This window comes from Cervus canadensis, chromosome 29 (genome assembly GCF_019320065.1).
Source record: "Cervus canadensis isolate Bull #8, Minnesota chromosome 29, ASM1932006v1, whole genome shotgun sequence".
Taxonomy (NCBI): domain Eukaryota; kingdom Metazoa; phylum Chordata; class Mammalia; order Artiodactyla; family Cervidae; genus Cervus; species Cervus canadensis.
The window spans coordinates 14141006-14166680 of NC_057414.1; the positions used below are offsets into that span (position 1 = coordinate 14141006).

A 25675-nucleotide genomic window follows, 5' to 3' on the forward strand; every position below is an offset into this window, starting at 1 on the left:
CAGAACGCTGGTCAGGAAGCTAAGATCCCCCATGACTCAAGGCCAGAATACCAAAATATGAACAACAGAAGTCATATTGTAACAAATTCAATAAAGACTTTAAAAATGGTGCACGCCAAAAAAAAATCTTTAAAAATAAAGTATCTTCCGAGCTACTTATATATAAAATGCTGCTTTCCCTATGTAGAGGAGAGGAGTTTTCATTTACAGTGAGATGGATGTCATATATGTATTTCCTCGAGAGTCCGCCTCGGTATTTATGTGTCTTGTTCTGTAAATGTGTCCATCAGCTGTGCTGATGAGTTTTCAGTATTCCCACCCAGAGGGGGAGATCCCTGAGAGTGTACCTCGCAGGGTAACGTTGCTAAACAAATAGGAAAATATTTTTAAAACTACATTATATAAAAGCAGATGTTAATATAGACAGGCCACTTTGCTGGTAAGGATTATTTTCTTCCTTTTTATTATGAATTTGTGCTTGAGGAGTGCAGAATAACCTTGTAAACTCAATTATATTCAATTATACTTTAATATCTTCTACATCTCCAGCACCAGGCTGGGAATCACAAAGAAATAAATGACACAAGAATTGACTTCTTTCAGAGGTGTTTAGTTTATAATCCTCCCTAGGTGTCCTCCAACCCCAGTCTTACCCCCAAACCAGACTGTGATGTCCCTCATGACCAATCACTGCTCTAAGAGGATTTCCTTCCCCTGTTTAAGCTTAGGGATTTTGGCATCCACTGCTCTTTAGTAATATTTGCTCACCCTACATCATCACTCCGTTTCCAGCAGCAGGGCTGGTCTCCGGGGGCGGGTCTCTGGCCCCGGCCTCCTTCACTGCATGGCTCCCCCAGTCCTCAGAAAAGGCAGGGAGGCGGGACGTGCAGGAATGCTTGGGGCGGAGGGTTCTGCATCAGCCAGGCCTGGGCTCAAATGTGGGCTCGGATATGCGCCAGCTGAGTCCACGAGCAGTGTTTCCACACTTTGAGCTTGTAATTCCTCATCTGTAAATATAATGCCTCCTGCAGGCTGTTTATAAAGAAGGCTGCTGCTGATGCTGCTGCTAAGTCACTTCACTCGTATCCGACTCTGTGTGACCCCATAGATGACAGCCCACCAGGCTCCCCCGTCCCTGGGATTCTCCAGGCAAGAACACTGGAGTGGGTTGCCATTTCCTTCTCCAATGTGTGAAAGTGAAAAGTGAAGGTGAAGTTGCTCAGTCATGTCCGACTCTCAGTGACCCCGTGAACCGCAGCCTTCCAGGCTCCTCCGTCCATGGGATTTTCCAGGCAGAAGTACTGGAGTGGGGTGCCATTGCCTTCTCCGATAAAGAAGACAATGAGGTCAATGTGCACAGCCTCAGACATGGCGCCTGGCCCGCAGTCTGCACTCGGGGCCTGGAGCTCTGACAGGACCGGCCGTGTCCTGTGAAACGCATCACCCCAGTGCCCCCAGGATCGTGAATCAGTCCCTTTCCAACTGCCTTCTGCAGAATTCCCGAGAGGCAGAAGCCTACATCATGTCTTCTTCTGAAGTCTCACACCCACCTAGTCTGACAGACAAGAGGGGCTTGACAAAGAAATCGGCTCTTGTCTAGGTGACAGAAGCGGGCCAGCTTTCTGGGTTTAATCATCGTCAGCGTGTGTGTCAAGGAAGGGTGTCCCGGCGCACCTGGGGGCCATGCTTCTCTAACCTCCAGGGTGGGCTGGGCAGTGACTAGGCTCGATGGGCCCTCATCGTGTGGTATTTGCCAAGCGCTGACTCTTACCCAGCCGTGGGCGCGTCCCTGCAGAGCACTGACAAACCTAGCAAGCCTTATCTCCGCCCCCAGACAGGTATCAACTGTGGAACAAGATGCTTCAATAAACACGCATTAGTAAATACTGGGAAGGAAGAGGGCGCTGTGAGAAAAAGTAAAGGGAGAGAGCTTTCTCAGGAGGTTGCTCCCTGGAAATTCAGAGAAATCCCCTCTGAATGTACAAATGGCATCATAATAGTTGAAAAGACTCACAGGTCACTACTTCGTGTACTTTATACAAATCACAAAAATTAAACCTTGCAAAAAATTAAACTTCAAGTAATGCACTGAAATAGCTACTATTACCCCCATTTCACAAATGAGAAAACCAAAACTCGGGAAGTGTCGTTCTTACCCACATGAACTCGAATGAAGGCCAGACCTGGACTTCCACCAAGACAGTCCTCAGTCCTGGCCTATAGTCTGGTGATCTCCGCAGTGCTTCTTGCCTGGGTCCATTCACCCCATTGCCGAAAAGCACCAGCTTTCAGAACAGATGACCAGCCAGCATGCTAGAGTGGGGCAGACAGTAAATTCAGTGAACACAGAATGTCATCTTTTCACCAAAAACTCATGTTCTCTCCTCATTTACAAGCTGAATGAGCTAGCTGTGTGGCGAAGTGTCTGCTTTTTCCCTCATTAGGCCGTCAGCAACTGGTGACTGAGTCCCAGGCCTCAGCCCCCTCCAGTTTTCTACTTCTTTAAAGTTAAGAAAGCCTCAGTGTTTTCTCAGTCCAGCAAGTTATGAGGTTTCTGTGACTGCAGTGTTCAAGCCTCTTAATTTTGTCCCAAGAGTTTCTTAATGAGGTTTGTTTTTTTTTTTAATTACTAAGCAGAAGATTCTGTTCCCATTCGGGATGAAGCCACGTCCTCCCTTCCAACCTTGTCCAGCCTGCATCATCCATCCTCCTCCGAGGACAAGAGGGCGGTCTGCGTGTCCTCCCGAGAATGGCCGCTCCTCTAGGTGAGGGGCCCGGCACGCCCGAGACCCTGGGCACCGCCTGGCCCGCCAGCCTGCAGGAGGGGTGGGCTGCTTCCGCCCCCTGCCTGCTCTTCCCAGCTCACCAGGGGACACGCATCTGCATGCCCTGAAGATGATAACAGCAACAATGAAGGCACTTTCCACTTGTTGAGTAAAGCACTGTGCCCATCACTCTAACAGCTTCATGCGCGTGGTTTCATTTAATCATCACCACGTTTCTGAGGTCTCCATTATTCAGTCACATTTGCAAGTTGGGGAAGCTGAGACTCAAGATGGTCAGCTGATTTGCTCATGACTCAAACCTGCTGCTATTGCTGCTCAGTCAGTCGTATCAGACTCTGCGACCTCATGGACCGTAGCCTGCCAGGCTCTCCTGCCCAGGGGATGCTCCAGGCAGGGACACCGGAGAGGGCTGCCGTTTCCTCCTCCAGACCCGGGGATCAAACATGCGTCTCCACGGCTCCTGCATTGACAGGCAGATGCTTCCCACTAGCGCTGCCCTGGAAGCCAGATCCAAACCTGGCTGTGTCTCATCCCAGCTTGGTTCTTAATGAGTTTCTGTGGACTTTGGAGCAGATGTGAGTGGGAAGTACCCAGCCCTCCCTCCCCTTTCTTATCATTTGGTTCACTGTTGGTCCCCCTTCCCAACAAAGACAGGGACGTGGGGAAATGGGGGGTGTCACAGGAACCCTAACACATTGTTGGATTACAGAGCAGCTGGGCAGCTTCCTACATCTTCATCCTCTGTTCTAAGCCACCCGCCATCAACAAAAGACTTGTCCAACCACACCATCCCACTTGTGACCTCAGTTTTCCCGAGTTGTCTGTTGTAGCGTCTGTATCTCTTGATTGGGAGCCCACTTGGTATTTTTGATAGGTGTGAATTTTCTGTGATGCTTAGAAATTTTTCTTGGTGATCAGTGTAAGTACTCGCTGGGATTTACTTGATGAAAATTTTCCCCATGGAGACCCGTCATTTCTCATATAACCTCTCACCTCTTCGTGTGCCGCCTTGGACGCAGAGTGTGGCGGATGCTGCCAGAGGAGACTAAGAGGGGGAAAGCGACCAGCTCCAGCCACTAGCTGTCATCTATTTGATCAAAGAAACATGATAGCAATTACACTGATTTTTTAAATTAATTTCTAGAGACATTTTCATACAATAGTTGGTTAGTAACAGGGTATTGTGTCTCCTTGGGGAATTTTATCTGTTTTTCCCCACTGTTTTCAAACCAGCTTAGAAGCAAATGTTTAGGAATTTCTTGCATATATGAAGGCATAATTATTGTTTTGCTGTTCAGTCTCTAAACAAATTAACCAGGCAGGACTATATTTTAAACATGTATTTAACAATTACAATGTTGTTAATTACAATTTAACTACTCAATGTTGATCATCCTCTTGAATACCCTGGGATTAAAATCGCCCCCATATTTCATGTATTATCATAAACTTTTCTTGGCATGTAAGTCACATTAGTCAAAAATGATTACTGATTTCTCATTTACATTTTCTCACTTCTCAATTTTCCATTTTAAAGATAATTTATTTTTCTTGCTGATTGATTTGTGAGTCAAGTTCTATATATGCCTGTGAGTAAATACAAGTATCTGTTTGGTCACCCTTAATATTACTGGTTTTCAGTCGCCATAGCCCTGTCCAATTTCCTTTATCTCGATAAGACTCTGAACCAACATCTCTCATACCTACCTAAATTTCCTTAGATATGTGATTCAGTAAACAAAGAGTGCCTTTCACTTTGGAACATTTATCTTTTTCACCTTAAAATGAAATACCATGACATCTAACTTTGTGGTTGAGGTTTCAGGTGTGTTCAGGAAATTAAAAGCTGGGATGCCTGCAGGAGCCATAAGATAATGACACATGGATGATAAGTGTAACAAATTTCACATACATCTGAAGGAGCTGAGTCATCTCTGCCTTTTTGCTGTGAACAAATACCAATTCCCTGACCTTAAAAATCTTCAAACGTTAAGTTAATGCATTTTATTTCCATTTCCAGTGAGTTGTTTGAGGCAGTATTACACACATGACTTCTGATGGGTTTTATATTACCGGGATATTGATACTTGCCAACACTCAGTTAATTTACTTTTCATTTTCAGCTCCTTACAGAATGATATGCTGTTAGTTGTTACTTTTCAATCTGTGTTCACGCTTTCATATTGCAATTACTCAGCTTTTAATAGAAAACGAAATGGAAAAATCCTGCTTGGGTGTGAAATATGTGAATTTGCAGGTTACATATTTTCTGCCTGTGTCTTCTTTTTGCATCCTACCTCAAAACTTCTCCAGCCTACCTCTCTCTCCTGACAGCATCTTGAAACAGGATATAGCTTTTCGATCGGGCTAGCTGATTGCATAGGAGCATTCCTGGGTAATTATGCCTGTGAGAATGAGGGAATTAAAACAAAAAAATGACAAAACCCACTGAAATGTTGTGAAGCAATTAGCCTCCAACTAATAAAAAAATTTAAAAAAATAAAAAAATAAAAAAAAATTTAAAAAAAAAAAACAAACCTGATAGCGAGATGATGATCTTTATGAAAATACAGTCCTGAGTTTATCAATTAAAAACAACTTGTATCTAACTGGGCAGTGTGCTCACTGCCTAGGGAACAGCATCTTAGCCAGGGAAGGCAGAAGTAACCTCAGAGAGCCAGCCAGCCAGAGAACACTGGGAAACTCCTCTTTGCAGAAGCTTTGTAAAGTCTGGAAGTAAACGGTTGCATGGCCCAGGCTTCCGGAGGCTACAACTTTGTGGCACAGAGCAAGGAAAGGAAAGGCTTCTTAAATGGAAACCTTTCCCAGAGATATCTCCTAATTTTTTTTTTATTTTTGTGTCTGAGGTTTAGAAATGCCACTGTTTATAACATAGCTATTTCACTTTGCCTACATTTTGAGCAGATGTATCCTTGCACACTTACTGAGCAAAAGGCCCTTGCTTCCTTATTTATTCGTGATTGCTGAAAAATTAACTGTGGGTCCTTGGGTTCTCAGAACTGGAATGCACTGTGTATAGCGCTTGTTCCATGGCGTGTCTCTGCCACTTCCATAGCAGAAATGAACGTTTAAGGAACTCCTTGGGCTTCCCGGGTGGTTAAGGTGGTAAAGACTCTGCCTGCAATGCAAAAGACCCGGGTTCAATGGCTGGTAGGGAAGATCCCCTGGAAAAGGAAATGGCAACCCACTGCATTATTCTGTCTGGAAAATTCCATAAACAGAGGGGTTTGGCAGCCTTCAGTCTGTGGGGTCACAAAGAGACAAGACTGGGAGGCCAACAATTTGGTAATAATAGCAAAGCATTTACAGAAGCATCAAGGGGGGGGGCGGTCTGAGAGTTTCTGGTTCATATTTATTGTAAATATAGGTGAAAACCTGTTTGGAATTTGCAGGTTGCTCCATGTATCTGCTTTGGGTGTATCTGGGGGTGTGTGTATATTTGAGGTGAAGTGCATGATCCCTGTTAGAACCTGAATGTGAATTTGCTTTGTATGTTCATGAAAAAGAAGTGCACCAAAAACTCAATCTAGCTCAGATACTGTCTGAGTTACCTGGTGGCCGAAACAATATATTTTGATATCAAAGACTGTTTGGGGATTAAAAAACAAAGCTAGAGATCAGATACAAAAGTGAAAACCAGTGAGTATGGCAGTTGTAAATAAAAGTCGGTTTGTTTTAAATAAACTTATGGTTACCAAAAGGGAAAGAGGAAAGGGGGATAAATTAAGAGTTTGGGATTAGCAGATGCAAACTACTATATATAAAACAAATAAACAAGTCCTACTGTACAGGGAACTATATTCAGTACCTTGTAATAAACCATAATGGAAATGAATATGAAAGAGAATATATAATGTATATATAACTGAATCACTTTGCTATATGCCTGAAACTAACAGGACATTGTAAATCAACTATGCTTCAATAAAAATTTTTTTAAACTTTTCAGTCATCTTGTGACTAAAAGAGCAGACTGGATGGATGTTGTGTGTGTGTGTGTGTGTGTGTGTGTGTGCGTATCTACAATTTAGACACATTTTTTCCTATTGACACTATTTCAGTTCCATTGTACAAATGGGCCTGGAAGATGTATCATTTCTCAATCCCTGGGTTCGGACATTGAATAATTGACATTGAACTACTTAAAATTGGCAGACTAAAGTTGTCTTTCTTTGTTAGTAACTGAAATGAAGAAATTTTTATTAAGTTTGAAATGTCGATAATTCTAGAAATGATTTTCTATTCGGCCTTCATCTTTTTCTACATTAATGATGCATCTTTAAGCAGATTCCTTTTGAAATTTTTCTTTACTTAATAGAAACTTTATTAAGTCAATATTAAGTGAAATTTTGAGCTAATTTAATTTTGATTGAGCTCTCATTTACTATTGCATTGGTATAAAGGATTGGTAACTAAATTAAAATAGTACAGTAAATTAGCAGTAAAATCTATACTAGAAGGAATTTTTTAGTCATCCTTATCGTAGACATTTACTGAGCATCTAGTCTATGCACTGGTTTTGTCAGATTATTCTTAAAGATACTGTCTTTTTAATTCTTGTTTTTTAGATACTGGTGGGACTCTGCAGAATATTTCTAATGAGTTCTACCTTGGTCCTTAAAACAAGTTTTGTGTTAGCTCTGAAACATCCTGATAGCACTGATTTTTGCTGCATTATATATTTGAAAAGAACAAAGCTACATGCCTTTAAAGACATTCTAAATTTCAATAATTCGTATATTTCAGACCAGTATTTAGGCTCAACTTCTCTTGTTTAGACACTTTTTAGTGTCTTTAAAACATTTTATCTTTTAAGTTACAAGCTTCAAATCTCACTCTCTTTAACTATAAAATCTCGATTTAAGTGTCTTGTCCTCAGGGAATCTGTGTTTGGCATCTCAGATCAGGTGAGGTTCCACTCTTCAAGATCTCAAACCACCCTATGGTGGTTTCAAAGCACTTACCATAATTGAAATCACACCATTAAATATATAATTTCTGTGCTTCCCTCTCTCCAACCTAAAAACCTCACTAGATAAAAAGACTATATCTGTCTGACTCCAAGAGGATGCCTGGCACCCAGTAGGCACTTAATAGATACTCCCAGAGGAAGAGAGTGAATGTGTACAAAGACTGTCACTGGGCCCCATCCTTGGCTCTCTGCTGGTTTCTCCCTTGCCTTCCTTCCTGGCCAATCAAATTTAATTGGAGAATATTTCAAAATCCAGGATTAAGGAGCAATTAAACCAAGGTTAGTTTCTTTCTTTGACTTTGAATCTCTAATATGTCCTATTTTGCTTTTGATCTTCAGAAGTTTTTTTTTTCCCTTAATTTAAGGAAGAATTAGCAGATGGCCACATAAGATTATTGAATGACTGCCTTCTTTCTGAAGTTCCTTGATATACACTGGTGATATAGGAATAGTCGGAGGAGGGAAAAGATCCGGTTGCAGTGGTATCTACAGAGATCATTCAGGAGGAGGCCCCAGGGGCCAAGCATCCCTGAGCCTCAGAAGAAAGAAGACTAGAGGAGCTGAGACTGTGTGAGGAAACTGCACATCTCCTCTCACTGTGACCTCTGACAAGGTGTCTTACCTTGTGGCGTCTCGGTTTCCCCATCTTCAAAATGGGGGAAATAGGACTTACGTCATAGGGCAGTTTGAAGGCCAGAAGAGATGATACATGAAAGTTGGCTAACTGACCCAGGACTAGACACTGGGGCCTCCCAGGTGGTTCAGCAGTGAAGAAGCCGCCTGCCAAGCAGGAGACCGAATCCGATCCCTTGGTCAGGAAGATCCCCTGGAGAAGGGAATGGCAGTCCACTCCAGTAGTCTCACCTGGAGAATCCCACGGACAGAGGATCCTGGCGGGATACAGTCCATAAGGTCACGAAGAGTCAGACATGACTGAAGCAACTTAGCATCAGGCGCATGCAGGCACTTTGGGGACACTCAATATGAACTACTTTATTGTTCTCCTAGATTTAGAGTTAACCAAAAATAAGACCATCTCCACATTTTTCTTCCCTTGCTTTGCTTGTTAAAGTGTTCCATACAAAAACATTTTGATTTTACACTAAACCATTTTTTTCTCTTTGTCCCAGAATAACCATAAAAATGACAACTGGATTCTTATGTGTCTATCGCACCCCCACACAAACCCCCATTTTGCAAACTGACTCTGCATCTGTACGTGATGATGAGAGTGATAAGAATCCATTTTATCATTTTTACGAATGGGTTTTGTTTTTTTTGTTCCCCCCTCAATTAGAGGAATGGGAGAAAGTTGGATACTATAGCAGGGCTCTGAGAGCTGGTTAGTTAGGGAACATAGACACAGCAGGGGAAAAAAAGACACAGAAGAAAAACAGAAGGAAATGAGAGCAGGGACTTCTTTTATCTGAATTAAGCCAGGATTTAGACGCAGTTCTGTCAGAAGGCTTGTCTTGATGCGGGGAACTGAATTGATAAAGGCTGGCTGAAGAGAAGGGACCTCGATGGAGTCAGAGAGAAGCGATAGCATCCTTTCTCATTTCATAAATGTCTGAGCGCCTGTTCGGAAGCAAACCCCTGGCTAACTTAAATTCTAGTGAAGGGACAACTTAAGTACACACTTTCTGTGTATGAAATTAAATTAGAGATGTTCTAAGGAAGTGCAGCGTGCAGTTCACAGGTCGGAACGATGGCCCTGATTGGAAAAATCAGGAGACACTGCCTGAAAGGCAGTGGCATCGCAGATGGACGTGGAATGAGGGTGGCAGTTTTTTTTTTTTTTTGACTTCTGATTGAAGGATGTAGCTGATTTACAGTGATGTGTTAATTTCTGTTGTAGAGCATGGTGACTCAGTTTTACACATACACACTTTTTTTTTTTTAATATGCTGTTCCATTAGATTTATCTCAGGCGATCGACTATAGTTCCCTGTGCTATAGAGTAGGACCTTGTCGATCCCTTCAGTACGCAATAGCTTGCATCTACCAAACCCAAATGCCCAGTTCATCCCTCTGTCTCCCGTGGTAACCTGCTTGGTTACAAGTCTGTTCTCTGTGCCTGTGTGTCTGTCTCTGTTTTGTGGATGGATTCATTGTGGATGTCTGCAGGTTTGATAGGTGAGGATAAAACCCTGAGAGGGAACTCTAGGCAGAAGGAAGCGTATGAGCAAAGGCACAAAGGCAGGTAGTAAGGGAGAAATAGTGATGCTTCCGTTAAATGTGGGTGTGTGTTATGCAGGTGCTGGGAGGGAGAGACTCAGTTCAGTTCAGTTGCTCGGTCGTGTCCAACTCTGTGATCCCATGGACTGTAGCACGCCAGGCCTCCCTGTCCATCACCAGTGCCCGGAGTTTATTCAGACTCATGTCCATTGAGTCGGTGATGCCATCCAACCATCTCATCCTCTGTCAGCCCCTTCTCCTCCTGCCCTCAATCTTTCCCAGCATCAGGGTCTTTTCCAATAAGTCATCTTCACATCAAGTGGCCAAAGTATTGGAGTTTCAGCTTCAGTCCTTCCAATGAACACCCAGGACTGATCTCCTTCAGGATGGACTGGTTGGATCACCTTGCAGTACAAGGAACTCTCAAGAGTCTTCTCCAGCACCACAGTTCAAAAGCATCAATTCTTTGGCACTCAGCTTTCTTTATAGTCTAACTCTCACATCCATACATGACTACTGGAAAAACCATAGCTTTGACTAGACAGACCTTTGTTGGCGAAGTAATGTCTCTGCTTTTTAATAGGCTCTCTAGGTTGGCCATAACTTTTCTTCCAAGGAGCAAGTGTCTTTTAATTTCATGGCTTCAGTCACCATCTGCAGTGATTTTGGAGCCCCTGAAAGTAAAGTCTGTCACTGTTTCCATTGTTTCCCCATTTATTTACCATGAAGTGATGGGACCAGATGCTGTGATCTTAGTTTTCTGAATGTTGAGCTTTAAACCAGCTTTTTCACTCTCTTTCACTTTCATCAAGAGGCTCTTTAGTTCTTCTTTGCTTTCTGCCATAAGGGTGGTGTCATCTGCATATTGAGGTTATTGATATTTCTCCCGGCAATCTTGATTCCAGCTTGTGCTTCTTCCAGCCCAGTGTTTCTCATGATGTACTCTGCAAATAAGTTAAATAAGCAGAGTGACAATATACAGCCTTGACGAACTCCTTTTCCGATTTGGAACCAGTCTGTTGTTCCATGTCCAGTTCTAACTGTTGCTTCTTGACCTGAATACAGGTTTCTCAAGAGGCAAGTCAGGTGGTCTGGTATTACCATCTCTTTCAGAATTTTCCACAGTTTGATGTGATCCACACAGTCAAAGACTTTGGCACAGTCAATAAAGCAGATGTTTTTCTGGAACTCTCTTGCTTTTTTGATGATCCAGTGGATGTTGGCAATTTGATCTCTGGTTCCTCTGCCTTTTCTAAAACCAGCTTGAACATCTGGAAGTTCATGGTTCACGTATTGCTGAAGCCTGTCTTGGAGAATTTTGAGCATTACTTTACTAGCGTGTGAGATGAGTGCAATTGTGCGGTAGTTTGAGCATTCTATGGCATTGCCTTTCTTTGGGATTGGAATGAAAACTGACCTTTTTCAGTTCTGTGGCCACTGTTGCATTTTCCAAATTTGCTGGCATATTGAGTGCAGCACTTTCACAACATCATCTTTTAGGATTTGAAACAGCTCAACTGGAATTCCATCACCTCCACTAGCTTTGTCCATAGTGATGCTTCCTAAGGCCCACCTGACTTCACATTCCAGGTTGTCTGGCTCTAGTTGAGTGATCACACCATCGTGATTATCTGGGTCGTGAAGATCTTTTTTGTACAATTCTTCTGTGCGAGAGACTAACAAAGCTTAAAAAGCAGCGTGGTGTCATGGAGCAAACTGTACTATACTGAGAACAGCGCCTATATTTGGAGTCTCTGAAGTTCTTTAGATGAAAATCATAGCTCTCATCAAACTTAAGGATCACCTTCTTGGGTTCTAAGGAAAGTTTCCTGCAGCTCATGTTGGAGTTTAATAGGTCTATATGTGCATCATTTCTATGTTGTTGGTCTTAACATATACATTTTTGGAATGATGTCTCTCATACTTCTTCGGTTAGGAAGACTTTTGAAGTCCCTGGAGTAGGACACTCAGAGTTGTTACTTCTTAACCTCTTCCTTTTCCTTCATTTGTGGAGTTTTCTAGGTTTTCTATTTAGGACTTAAGAAACCCAGAGAGTTCATTTAAAACACCTTTATTGAGGGTGAAAATATTGAGTTCAAAAGCAATTAAGTGTAAAAAAAAAATGAACTGTTCTAAAATAATGCAATTAACTTCTAAGCTAACTTTAGATTGATTTAAAAAGCAATGGGAAGGGGAAAAATGCTTCTAACTCCTTTTTAAATCACTATCTTTCAGTATTCACTTTTAAAAATCGAATGAGCACATCACACACACACACACACACATTCATATTTAAGGATCAATGAACTTTTCTCTCATTGCTCCTGTAGGGTTACTCTCCAAACCCATCTTTCAGCATCTATTTGGGAACTGGCAAAGGAAAATGAGGCAGCTTACTCCCTAAGAAGTTCCTTCATCAAAGCGTCAGACAGCTTTACTGAGAAGCACATAGGAATCAAATGAGTAACGAAATACTTGCTTGCTTATTTTTAAGTTGTACAATTCTGTAGTTTTCAGTGTATTGACAGTTGTACACCCGTCAGCACAGCCAAGTTTAAACCATTTTCATCACCCCAGAAACAAACCCTGCACCCATTTTCAGTCTTTCGCCACCACCCTCAAAGCTTCCCACACTTTGGCAACCACGGACCAACTTTCTGTCTTTATACGTTTCCCTACTCCATACATTTCATGTATCAATAAATAGTCATATCATATAATGTATGGTTTTTATGACTAGCTTTCTTCACTTAGTATAATGTTTTCAAGGATCATCTGTGTTGCAGTTTGTAACAGTTTTTCATTTTTTTTTATTGCAGAATAATATTGCATCGTGTGGAATATTTTGTATGTCCTTTCATCAGTTGAGAGACATTTGGACTTTTCTACTTTCTGGTTATTAGGAATAATCCATGTACAAGTTTTTATGTGAATATATATTGTCACTTCTTTCAGGAGTATATGTAGGAGTGGATGTGGTCATATGGTTAACTCACGTTCATCATTTTGAGTAGCCGCTCGATTGTTTTCTAAAGGCGCTCTGCCATCTGACCTCCCTGCAAGCACTGTGTGAGCAGTCTCCTTACCTCCTCACCATGGCTTGTCTTTGTCTGTTTATTTTGATTCTAGCAGTCCTGCTGAGTTGGAAGCAGCGCCTCACTGTGGCTTTTATTTGCACTCCCCTATGGCTAAAGATCATGGCATCCGGTCCCATCACTTCCTGGCAAATAGATGGGGAAACAGTGGCTGATTTTATTTTTCTGGGCTCCAAAATCACTACAGATGGTGATTGCAGCAGTGAAATTAAAAGACGCTTACTCCTTGGAAGGAAAGTTATGACCAACCTAGACAGCATATTAAAAAGCAGAGACATTACTTTGCCAACAAAGGTCCATCTAGTCAAGGCTATGGTTTTTCCAGTAGTCATGTATGGATGTGAGAGTTGGACTATAAAAGAAAGCTGAGTGCCAAAGAATTGATGCCTTTGAACTATGGTGTTGGAGAAGACTCTTTAGAGTCCCTTGTACGGCAAGGCGATCCAACCAGTCCATCCTGAAGGAGATCAGTCCTGGGTGTTCATTGGAGGGACTGATTTTGAAGCTGAAACTCCAATACTTTGGCCACTTGATGCGAAGAGCTGACTCATTTGAAAAGACCCTGATGCTGGGAAAGATTGAGGGCAGGAGGAGAAGGGGACGACAGAGGATGAGATGGTTGGATGGCATCACCGACTCAATGGACATGGGTTTGGGTAGACTCTGGGAGTTGGTGATGGGCAGGGAGGCCTGGTGCGCTGCGGTTCATGGGGTCACAAAGAGTTGGAGATGACTGAGCGACTGAAAACTGAACTGAATGGCTATTGATGTTAGCTATCTTTCCTTGTGCTCATAGAGGATATACGTTTCTTTGTTGGAGAAATGTCCATTTAGATTCTTTGCCATTTTTAATTGGGCTATTTCTTGTTTTACTGTTGAATTGTAAGAGTTCTTTAGATATTCTGGATGCAAGTTCTTTATCAGGTAGATGATTTGCAAATGTTTTCTCATAATCAGTGGATTATCTTTTCACCTCCTTGATGATAGTCTTTGAACAGCGAAAGTTTTAAATTCTTTGAACTTAAATTTATCTTTTTTCTTTCGTCACATGTTCTTTTGATGTTGTATCTAGGAAGACTTTACCTAATCCAAAGTCATGAAGATTTAACCGTATATTTTCTTCCAGGAGTGACATAGTTTTAGCTCCTGCATTTAGGTTTGTGATTCACTTTGAGTCTTTTGTTGTTGTTGTTACAATGGGAATAGAGATCCGGCTTTGCATCATTTTCATGTAGATACTAGCTGTCCCTTTTCATACTGCCCCTGGGGTTCTCCAGGCAAGAATACTGGGGACAGCATCACCAACTCAATGGGTGTGAGTTTGAGCAGGCTCTGGGAGATGGTGGAGGACAGGAGTCTGGAGTGCGACAGCCCATGGGATTTCAGAGGGCTGAACATAACATAACAACTGAACAACAACAACAAATTCAGTTGTCCCAGAAGCATTTGTTATATTCACCGTTTCTTTGAATAGTCTTGGTTTCTTTATTGAAAATCAGTTGATCATGAATGGAAGGGTTAGTTCTGTACTAACAATTCTAGTCCATAAAATTATACACCTATCTTAAAGGTAGTACCACACTGTTTTGATTATTGTAGTTATATAGTAAGCTTTGAAGTCAGCAGGAGTAACTCATCCGAGATTTTTCTTCTTTTTCAGGATAGTTTTGGCTATTTTGTCCCTTGAACTTCCATGTGAATTTCTAATATCAGTTTGTTAATTTCTTAAAAAAAAAACCCAACAACAATAACTGGGACTTTGATGGATATTGTATAAATCCTTAGGTCAGTTTGGGGAGTGTTGCCATCTTAATAGCATTTAGTCTTGTGATCTATGTCTTAAGGATATCTGTCCATTTATTTGTTTTCTTTAGTTTCCTTTAACAACATTGTTTAGTTTTCAGAATAGAAGTTATACACTTGTTGATTTCCAAAGATTTCATTCTTTTTGATTCTATTGCATATATAATTTGCTTTCTTAATTTTCAATTGTTCATTGCTAGTGCATATAAATTGATATTTTTGTGTTTCATCTTAGATCCTATAGCCTTGCTGAACTCATTAGCTCTAATGTTTCTTTGTGTATTCTTTAGTGTTTTCTGTATAGAAGATCATGTCATCTACGAGTAGAGGTAGTTTTAATTCTTTTCCAAACTCGATGTCAGATATTTCTTTTTCTTGGCTAATTGCCCTGGCTAGAAGCGTCAGTACAATGTTGGATTAAAGAACATACATTCTTGTCTTGTTCCTGAACTTAGAAAGCATCCAATCTTTATGTATTTTGTTAGCCCTGGGGATTGTCTAGATGCCTTTTATCAATTTAGGAAGGGCCCTAATATTCCTAATTTGTTTATTGTTCTACTGATGAAAGGGGTATTGGACATCTCAAACACTTTTCTCAATCTGTTAGTATAGTCATGTGGTTTTTATTCTTTAATCTATTGAAATAGCATATTATATTAATTGATTATCAGATCAAACCAACCTTCTATTCCTGGAATAAATCCCAGCTCGACATGATAATCCTTTTTAGACACTGCTTGATTCAGTTTGCTAGTGTTTTGTTGAGAAGTTTTGCATATATATTTATAAGAGATATGGGTCTGTTCTTTTCTTATTATAGTTTTGGCATCAAGATAATACTCTATAATGAGTTGGGAAGTGTTCCCTCTTCCCATATTTTTTGGAAGAGTTTGTGAAGATTTGAAATTAATTCATGTTTAAATGTTTGGTAGAATTCACCAATGAAGCCATCTGCACTTAGTCTTTTATTTCAGGGAAGATTTTTTAAAAATTAATTATTATTAATTCAACCTCTCTATTTATTATAGGTTTATTTTTATGTCCTACTATCTTCTTTATTACTTCCTTCTTTCTACCTGCTTTCAGCTTAGATTTCTCTTCTTTTTCCAGCTAAAGGAGAAGTTTAGGTTATTGATTTGAAATTTTTATTCATTTTAACCGTGGTCATGCACAACTATAAATTTCCCTTTAAGCACTAATTTAGCTGCATCTCATAAGTACCTGGGGTAAGGACACCTTGAGGCTTCCCTCGTGGCCCAGATGGTAAAGAATCCACCTGTATTGTGGGAGACCAGAGTTTGATTCCTGGGTCAGAAAGATCCCCTGGAGAAGGGAATGGCAACCCACTCCAGTATTCTTGCCTGGAGAATTTCATGAACAGAGGAGCCTGGTGTGCTGCAGTCCATGGGTCACAAAGAGTCGCACACAACTGAGCAACTAACACTTTCACCTTCATAAGTTTTGCTCTGCTGTACTTTTGGTTTCATTTATCTCAGAGTATTTCTAATTTCCCTTGTGATTTCTACATTGACTCATGGGTCATTTAGGACTGTATTTAATCTCCACATACATTAGGAATTCCAAAGTATTTTTTTATTATTGGTTTCTAGCTTCATTTCATTCTGATCAGAGAATACATTTTGCGTGATTCTAATCTTTTTAAATGTATTGGGTCTTGGCTTATGTCCTATCCTGTTCCATTTGTTCTTGAGAAAACGTAATTTGTTGCTGAGTGATATGTAGATGTCTCTTTGGTTTAGTTGGTTAGTTTAAAGTGCTGTTCAAATCTTCTGTCTCCTTGTTGATATTTTCCCAAGTTCTTCCGTGGAGTATGTACTTTGACACAGAAATCTCAATAGTATAAATTGTATATTGACTTAAGCCTCATGTATGTTTGTTTTTTTCACCTTTCTCTTCAGTAGCTTCCTGTAGCAAAATTAACTTAGCTTTACTTTTTTAACCAAATTTCAATCATATTACCTCCTCAGCTAATGAGGGGAAATTTTAGTTGATTTCTTTTATTTAGTACACTCTCAACATACCATTACTTTTTAAAATTCTTCTTGAGGTTCACATTTTTAATTGAAGTTTTAAATCAGTATGCTTATTTCCTTAAAAGACTATTTTTAAAATTGTTGTGACGTTTTTTGTTTCCTCTGTCACTGCCTTAGTCTTTTTAGGCTGCTGTAACAAAATACTGTAACCCTGATGGCTGAAACAACAGACACTTATTCTGGAAGTCCAAGTTCTGGAGGCAGGAAGTCCAAGATGAAGGTGCCAACTGATCCAGCGTCAAGTGAGAGCTGTCTTCTTGGTTTGCAGACAGCCATCCTCTCATCATCCCCTCACAGGATGAAGAGCAGAAAGAGGCCTTTTTTTTTTTTTTTTTGGCCATGCCATGTGGCATGTGGGATCTTAGTTCCCTGACCAAGGATCAAACCTGTGCCCCCTACATTGGAAGTGCACGGTCTTAACCATTGGGCTGCCAGGGAAGTCCCAAGAGGCTTTTTTTCATAAGGACACTAATCCTGTCATGAGGACTCCACCCTCATGACCTAATTGCCTCCTAAAGGCCTCATCTCCAGAAAACACATTGGCCATTAGGGTTTCAACATATGAATTTGGAAGGAACACAAACATAGTCCATTAACAGGTACCATCCTAAAGCAAGGCTTGACCTTGAAAACTGCTTCCTAACTTGACTACAAAATTTAGCTCTGCCTCTTATCCCTGAAAATCTCTTCCCAGTCAACCAGGGAATATATTTACATATGCTCTGGGCTCAAGATTCATCAGGGAATCAAGAATATTCAACCAGAAATGGAGGTAGCAGAAGAAATTTTATCTTGTGTAAGGAGTCGGAGAAAAAGAAAAATTAATTTTAAGATAAACTTAAGTAGTTTAAATTAGATTAAACAGATTAAATCACCAAAACTTTTTGCTTATCCTTGAAGTTTATATTTCATTTCATTCCCTAATCTTCCTACTTGAAACACTGAACCTCCTCTAACCAGATCAGTTCTTTGGGGAGGATGGAGAGAATAACTCACAAGACACTTGGCAAAAGCATCACTCTGTGATCTGGCTCTGTCCTCCAAATGCTGTTGCAACATCATTAATTTCCACAGCACAAATAGCTCATGACCATCTTGTTTCCTTCACCACCAACAATCAGGATGGTTCTTCTACTTATCCTTTAACCTTAAAGGCTTATCTTTGTATTTCCATGCTGTTCTCTGAATGTTCATGGTTTCTGAAGTATATTCTTTGAATTGCTTGAACTCATATAAGAATGACATAAAAGTTATACGAGCCTATAGCCAAACCCATGCTGTATAAATATTCAGAGTTGTTTCTTATGACTGGATCAGCAGAACCCCTCTATCAGAAACCCCTGGGATTTCTATTTAAAAATCAGATTTAGGCATGTGACTCTGAGACTCAAGAGTCTGCATTTTAGCAACCCACATAATTCTAACATACTCAAGTTTTAGATCTCTACTTAGTGGCTTATCATGTATGTACCCCCTTGTAGGTAAGAATTCTGCTCTCACTGTTAGCATCCAGCACCTTAATTTTTTTGTGGAGTATAATTATGGAAGAGTTCCTGAGATTGGTGTTGTTCAGGCGCTAAGTTGTGTCTGACTCTTTGTGACCCATGGACTGCAGCACGCCAGGCTTCCCTGTCCGTCACTATCTCCCTGAATTTGCTCAAACTCAGGCCCAACTGAGTCAATGATGCCATCCAACCATCTCATCCTCTGTTGCCCCCTTCTCCTGCCCCCAGTCTTTCCCAGCGTCAGGGTCTTTTCTAATGAGTCAGCTCTTTGCATCATTTGGTCAAACTCTTGGAGTTTCAGCTTCATCATCAATCCTTCCAATGAATATTCAGGACTGATTTCCTTTAGGATTGACTGGTGGGATCCTCTTACAATCCAAGGGACTCTTAAGAGTCTTCTCCAACACCACAGTCCAAAATCATCAATTCTCTGGCACTCAGCCTTCTTTATGGTCCAACTCTCACGTCGATTCATGACTACTGCAAAAGCGTAGCTTTGACTAGATGGACCTTTGTTGGATCTTTGTCCTGAGATTGGTCTCTCTTGTCAGTGTAGTTATTTTCATACTCTATGTTTGTTATTGATTCTCAACAATATTCCCAATAATCTCTTGCTGAGCAATTCTTTGGGGGCAGTAGAGTATCAAATAGAGAGACAGAGGGTGATGCCATTGTTGAGCGATTCTGATTGTGACTCCGTCGTTGCTGCCTCCTCAACCTTGACTTCTGGGAAGCAGCGAGGTTTTCCCTTGTGATAAGAAACAGACACACTGTGTGTGTTTCTGTATCAACCTTCGAGCAGAAGCGTCACACATCAGAAGTCATGCCTGACCTGTTTTCATGAGGTTTTAAGAAGAAGTGGTGAAAAATCCACTGCAAGGAGAGAAGGAGGGCCCCTCGAGTGCAGGGTCACACAGAGCTCTCCTCTGAGCCCTACTAGTTTCACAGTGAAGCCGCAGAGGTTAATAAAAGGGAGTTTACATCTTCTGCCTGAAATGATGCACTTCTTCCCTGAGACTCCCTGTAAGAAACGCTGCAAAAGCAACCTCATGTCCTCCTCTGCCGTGTGAATGAGCTTCCGCTTAAAGGATTCTGGCCGTGTTCCCTGTGGTTCCGTGAGGATGGATCAGTCACTGACTGAGGGTCCCCCCACCCCACCCCAGAGTGGCCTCCCAGTAAGTTTGGGTTCAGGACACCACCTCCTGTTACAAGGCTGACCCCAGGGATGTCTTTGAGTCTTTACTCTTGCAAGCCTTAGAGTTCAGCCCTGACTTCATCTTAAAAACTTAGAAAAGAACACGAACACAGAATATTTCTGTTACGTCTGCCTTACCTCGTTCCATGCAACAGCTGATTGCAGAGAAGGAGGTGCGCCTGCCCCAGTGATCTGTAAACTTACAATGATGTGTGATCTCAACAGAAAACAGGCCCCTTGTGGCCCACTTTTGTATTTCTAGTCTTCCCCATCCCACCTGCCTTTCTCACTCCACCCGCTTCAGTCCCTTACTTGATGTGCAACATATAAGCAGTGCTCACAGCACATATGTACTTAGAGAATTGCTTTGAATTGACTTAAATCGGATTGGTCTTAGTTAGTCTTAAATCAGATGGGTTAGCAGAGGATATGTGAACTCATGTTTTCAGAAAGAACTGAGCGATTACTATATCAGTATTGTAGGAAGACAAGAGAATCTCTTGCTTGTTCCCTGCTGTATACACTGGGGCAGGTGTGGATACTGTGATGGCTTTTTAAATTGTAGCATTTACAGTGTTATAGAATTAGTGTCATCTGCTTTTAAATAGTAAAACTTTTACCCCATGCAACAGATACATATGAAGTTCTAAGTAGGTGCCCACTAGGTTAGACACTCAATAAACAAGGCTAGGAGAGCAAACAAGACATGGTCTCTGCTCCCAGGTTGCTCACAGGTCAGACGCGATTAATGAGCAACATAGCAAGTCTTTTGATGGAGCCATGCAACTGTGGAAGAAACTATGGAAGTAGTTTAGGAAAGGAGAAAGCCTACCTGGGATGAGAGAAGGCTTCCCAGAGAAGCCCCCAGAAGTGATAACAGCTGGCTGTGGGTTGGGCAGTCTTTTGCCAAGTAAAGAGCCAGGAGAGGGATGTTCCCTGCAGAGAGAAGAACAGCAACAAGTATAGAGATGGCAAGCCTGGCAGTTCTAGGAAATCAGGTGAGTCTGGAAGCATGACTCTGAAGGAGGGGAAATTAACAAGATAAAAATCTTGGAGAAGCTTACTGGATCCAATTCCAAAGGGTCTGGTGTGTATAGGCTAAGCATACTTTCTCCACCCTGATGCCATGAGGTATGTGGTGAAGGCTTAGAAACCATTTGCATTGAAGACCACCTTGGCAGCAATGAGAACTGGAGGATGCTGAGGTTGGAGGCCTGCCAACCAGCTGGAAGCCTGTGGTGGGGACCCACATGAAGGATCATGGTGGTCCAAACTAAGGTCAAACAATAGGGTGGAGAAAAGTGAATGGATTCTGAAAATATTAAGAATTAGTGGACCAAGCACTGTTGGGCTATAGGTCAAGAGAGAGAGACAGAGGAAATGTCAGTGTCTGGCTTGGTGGGAGTTTTCCTTTGCTAGGGCTGCGTTAAAAGTACCACCAACTGGATGCCTTAAACAGACGTGTGTTGTCTAGGAGTTCTAGAGGCTGAAAGTCTGAAATCAAGGAGTCAGCCAAGCTGTTAGGACAGAATCTGTTCAGAGCATCTGCCCTTGGTTTGCAGATGGCCGTTGTCTCCCTCCGTCTCTCTGCATTATTGTTCCTCTGTGCGTGTCTCAGTGGACATGAGTTTGAGCAAACGCCGGGAGTTGGTGAGGGACAGGGAAGCCCAGCATGCTGCATTCCATGGGGCTGCAAAGAGTCAGATACTACTGAGTGACTGAACAACAACATGCATGTCTCTCCCTGTATCCGAATTTCACATATATTTTCACATATAATCCTAAGAACAGCACTATACATTATGATAAAAGGCTCCATTTTATGAACCTATTAAGGTCCATTGCAAGAAAAGAAAATTATAGGTAAATCACTCTAGGATAATAATATGAAAATTCCAACAAACTGTTAGTAAACTGGTCCAGCAATATAAAGAAAAGATAATATATCATGATCAAACTGGATTCACATAGGGAATCGATGTTGGTTTAACATTAGAAAATTAGTCAGTGCAGTTTACTAAATCAACACAGTAATGGAGAAAAGTCGTAAGTTCAGTAGGTGAAGTACAACATTTGACAAAGTTCAGTACCCATTCATGACCAAATGAGAAAAAAAAAAAAAAAAAATCCTCGAATCACTTAGGTAACTAGTAGTAAGAGGAAACTTCCTTATTAAGATAACAATTTGCCAAAAATAATAAAAATCTACAGAGAGCACAATTAATGGTGAAATTTTGAAAGTTTTCCTGAAAGACTGGGAAAGAGACAATGATACCCCCAACACCAAGTTTCTCCTACATTGTACTGAAAGCCCCAGCCAGGGAAATAAATCAAGTGAACAAAAGGCAAAATGAATGGGAAAGGAAGAAATACAACCCTTCCTATTCAGACGATATGATTATGTACACAAAGTTCAGAAGTCCCCACAGATGTGGGATTTGAATTACTAGATGAAGTCAGTTCACTGCCCTTTTCTGAGGACACCAGTCTTACTGGGTTTATTGTTGCTGCTTAGTTGCTCAGTCGTGTCCGACTCTTTTGTGACCCCATGGACTGCAGCCCACCAGGCTCCTCTGTCCATGGGATTTTCCAGGCAGGAATACTGGAGTGGGTTGCCATTTCCTTCTCCAGGGGATCATTTCCTTCCCAACTGAGGGATCAAACCCCCATCTCCTGCATTGGCAGGTGGATTCTTTACCACTTATTTGGTTAGGACTCACCCTAATGACCTTGTGTTAACTTGAAAACCTCTGAAAAACCTCTCTCTTCCAATCAGATCATATTCTGAGGCACTGGGGAAAGGGGTAGAAACCCAAGGTATACTTTTTGGGGAAATACAACTCAGCCTGTAAGAGTGGATGTGGGACCATCTGCTGAGAAGGAGATTTGGTAGGTGCCGGGGTGAGAGAAGGAGATTGGTTTCACGCTATGCGGCTGCCCATGCCACATTTTGCTTAAATATAGTATTTTGATCGCATAAGCTGTTTGCTTTGGTGACTTTTACTTTGTGCCGATACAGCACCTTTGTTCCTGTGTTTATCTTCCTTTATTGGTTTAGTCTCTGACAGCCTAGAGGAGTGGTCCTGTGGGAAACCATGGGCTGCCCAGCTTATTCAGGGGCTGTCAGATGCTATGGCCTGGAAGGCATTCTTTTTGGATGACATTAATCCGTGTTTCAACTCCTCCCTTCTCAAGACAGTGGCTGTCATGACCAGGAATGACACCTGAGGCCAGCAAAACCAGCCTCTCAAAGCTCTCTACAATCACATTGTCAGCTGGAGCCCCCACAAACTCAGACGGATAGCCCAGAGAGCAAAGATGTCAAGTCCAGCAGCCGAGTATGCGCAGACACCATGCTGGCTCTCTGGTTCCCGAGTCTCGTTGGCTGGGGTCATCTGATGCTCCGTGGGGGTGAGGCAGGGTGGATAGACTGTTGGCCCTGATGTTAGTAAACCCAGGATCTGTCCCTCACTTTTTTTTTTTTTTCGAAGCAGATTAGTCAGTTTTGCCCAAATCCTGAGACATACTTAGCTGACCCCAGGCCTGAGATTCCACGCCGCTTTAAAGCCCTAGGTCCTGCTAAAGGCAGAGATAAACTGCGACCCAGAGAGAAGGCTCACGTTCAGCACACGGACTTCCTGGGTTTAATTAAAGCACTGAAATTGATGAGTATTGTCAGTGACTTGCCAAATCGCCTGACAAAATCATTTCCACAGACAACTCCTTGTTTTCAGAAAAATGCAAGAAAGTAGCCAGCTCTTTGAAGTGAACCAAACAAATGACGTCCTAATGGAGGGTTAGCTGGAGGATGCCTGAGGTTTGGAAAACGACCAAGTGTTACTCTGGAAAACTCCTTTTATTGTGCCCCTGGAGGAGCCCCAGAGTCTAACTTGGGATTTATCCAAGGTTGTTTTTCTTCCCAACTGAAGAAAGACACTGGTATTGTACTTGCCTACATTATTGTTATTGAAAGTTCAAAGAAAAAAGATTGAGGTAATAGTTTAGAAAGTTAAGATTTCTTTTGGTAACCTGATATAATTCCCCTGATTTCATCAGGGAATTTAGAGAAATAACATGCTGGGCCCTTTTAGATTAGAGAGTTACAAGGAAAAGAATTTGTGTGCATCATTTTTTTGGCTAAGCAGAAAGATATTTTAGACCAAGGAAAAGAGAGTTTGACATTGCCATGACATATCCCAATTTGGGGATCCTTCCAAAAATGAACCTGATGCTTTCCTTAATGAGTTCATTTGTCAAATGACTCTGGCTTCTGTTTCTGATACTCACTTGGGTCCTTTTGGAGCCAAGGATTATATCCCAGAGGACTCTAAAGTTTCTCATACATGCCAGCTCCAGAATGAAAGACAAGTAGTTCTAGAACTTTGCCTTGACGGAGGAGTGATGAGGAACTAGGGTGATTGTGAAGAGGTTTGGGTTTTCTCCCCAGTCCAATAAAGAGTCAAGGAAGGTGTGGGGTAAATGGGGTAGCTGCCCCAGGGCTGTCCGGACAGATATCCTCCGCTCCATTGGGCCTGCAGGCTATTGAGGTTGCTTACTTTACTTCTCATGAACTATGTGTGGTTCTCGTCTGGCACAGGGGAAGCCCAGGCACTAAGGCTCTTCATCCCAGTAAGAGCCATCTCACACAGCTGCACTTTTAAGCCACCCAGTGACATACAGTTGAGAAAAAAATGAGTGAATTTTACTAATGAAGCTGCAACTTTGTTGAAATAGACATAGACTGCCTCTCCCTGTGAATTTTAATCAGCCTGCAAATCCCCATTTATTAGCGATGGGTAATCTACAGCCATCTCACTTTTTAAAGGTCTTCAAAGGAAATTGAATGTTGTCAAGCCATTGAGGTCTTCTTTGATATGCATGTAACTCATGTTAACATTAATCATTGTTCCTGCAGATTAATGAAAGAGACCTCTTTATATAAAGGTTAGTAAGGAAGACAAGCAATGATTTCAGTGGCCCTGTATGAGCAAATAAGGTCGATGGCTTGATTCATAGGTGAAGGTTCTATTACATCAGAGATGATAAATACAACCTAAAGATGTACGACTTTATGATGGGCTGGGGAGGGATGGAAAAAGGGCAGCTGGCTCTTCTGAAAGTCTCCTTTATAGCAGTTAACAGAGAGAAAGGGAGTCCTTTGTGAAACAAGTCCCTGAGATTTAAGCTTTTATAGTATAAAATGTCTCCTAAATCTCCAGAAATTTATAGTGGGTAGAGGCAAAGCAAGGGAAAGGAAGAGGGGATAAAGAAGCCCATTTAGGGAAATAATTTATCAACAATAACAAGGGTTAGGTCATGGGGGTGTAGTGGGGAGAAGCTGGGGTTTGAGAACCAGGCAAGGCTGTGGCTCGAGTCTCAGTTCTGCGGAAGGAACTGACTCTTGGGCTTTGGTTTCCTGAGCAGTGAAAAGAGATCCTTGGACAGAGTCTCTTGAAGTCTCCCTTTCCTCTAATAGTCGGTGATTGTCATGTAGAGAGCAAAATGTACACGCCATTGATAAACAGGGTGATGGCATTACAAAGATGAGTTGACATTAATCATGACGGGACTATAGGAAAAGGTAGGTGTGAAGAGCTTTGTAAGTGAGCCACAGAACCTCGAGAACAGAGCCGGGGGCTTTGGAGTCAGGAGATGGGTCTGAATCACAGCCTGACACCTACCGTGTCCTGGGAATGTTTGCCACCATCTCTCACGTGACACCTGGGATGATACCATCTCCTTCATCTGGTCCTTGAATGGGATAGCTCAGGTACTGATGCCCAGGGCATAGCAAGTGATTGTGCACAGTAGGCCATCAGCAAGTTGATGTTTACGCCTGCATGATGCATGTCAGCAGGGCTTCCCAGGTAGCTTAGTGGTAAAGAATCTGCCTGCCAAAGCAAGAGATGCAAGAGATATCGGTTCAGTCCCTAGGTCGAGAAGATCCCCTCGAGAAGGAAATGGTATCCCACTTTAGTATTCTTCCCTGGAAAATCCCATGTAGAGCCTGGCGGGCTATAGTCCTTGGGGTTGCAAAAGAGTCAGGCATGTTGTTTAGTGACTAAA

The 25675-nt window shown here is 41.9% G+C and overlaps 1 protein-coding gene across 15 annotated transcripts in view; it reads left to right on the forward strand.

The window, feature by feature from the left end:
- The window catches only part of FAT3 (FAT atypical cadherin 3), a 761607-nt gene that overhangs the window by 419850 nt on the left and 316082 nt on the right, over positions 1–25675 (forward strand). For 2 of the 15 annotated variants that reach the window (XM_043451908.1, XM_043451910.1), the window contains one exon: positions 17027–17305. The exons of 11 other annotated variants lie outside the window; for them this stretch is intronic. Coding sequence is in view for 3 of the 4 variants with exons in the window: in XM_043451910.1 (XP_043307845.1) it covers positions 17027–17058 (32 nt within the window). In the remaining variant the exon portion in view is untranslated. Of the gene's footprint in view, positions 1–2634; positions 3475–17026; positions 17306–25675 lie in introns of those variants that run through there. 2 more of the 15 variants (XM_043451905.1, XM_043451906.1) reach the window with 2 other exon arrangements.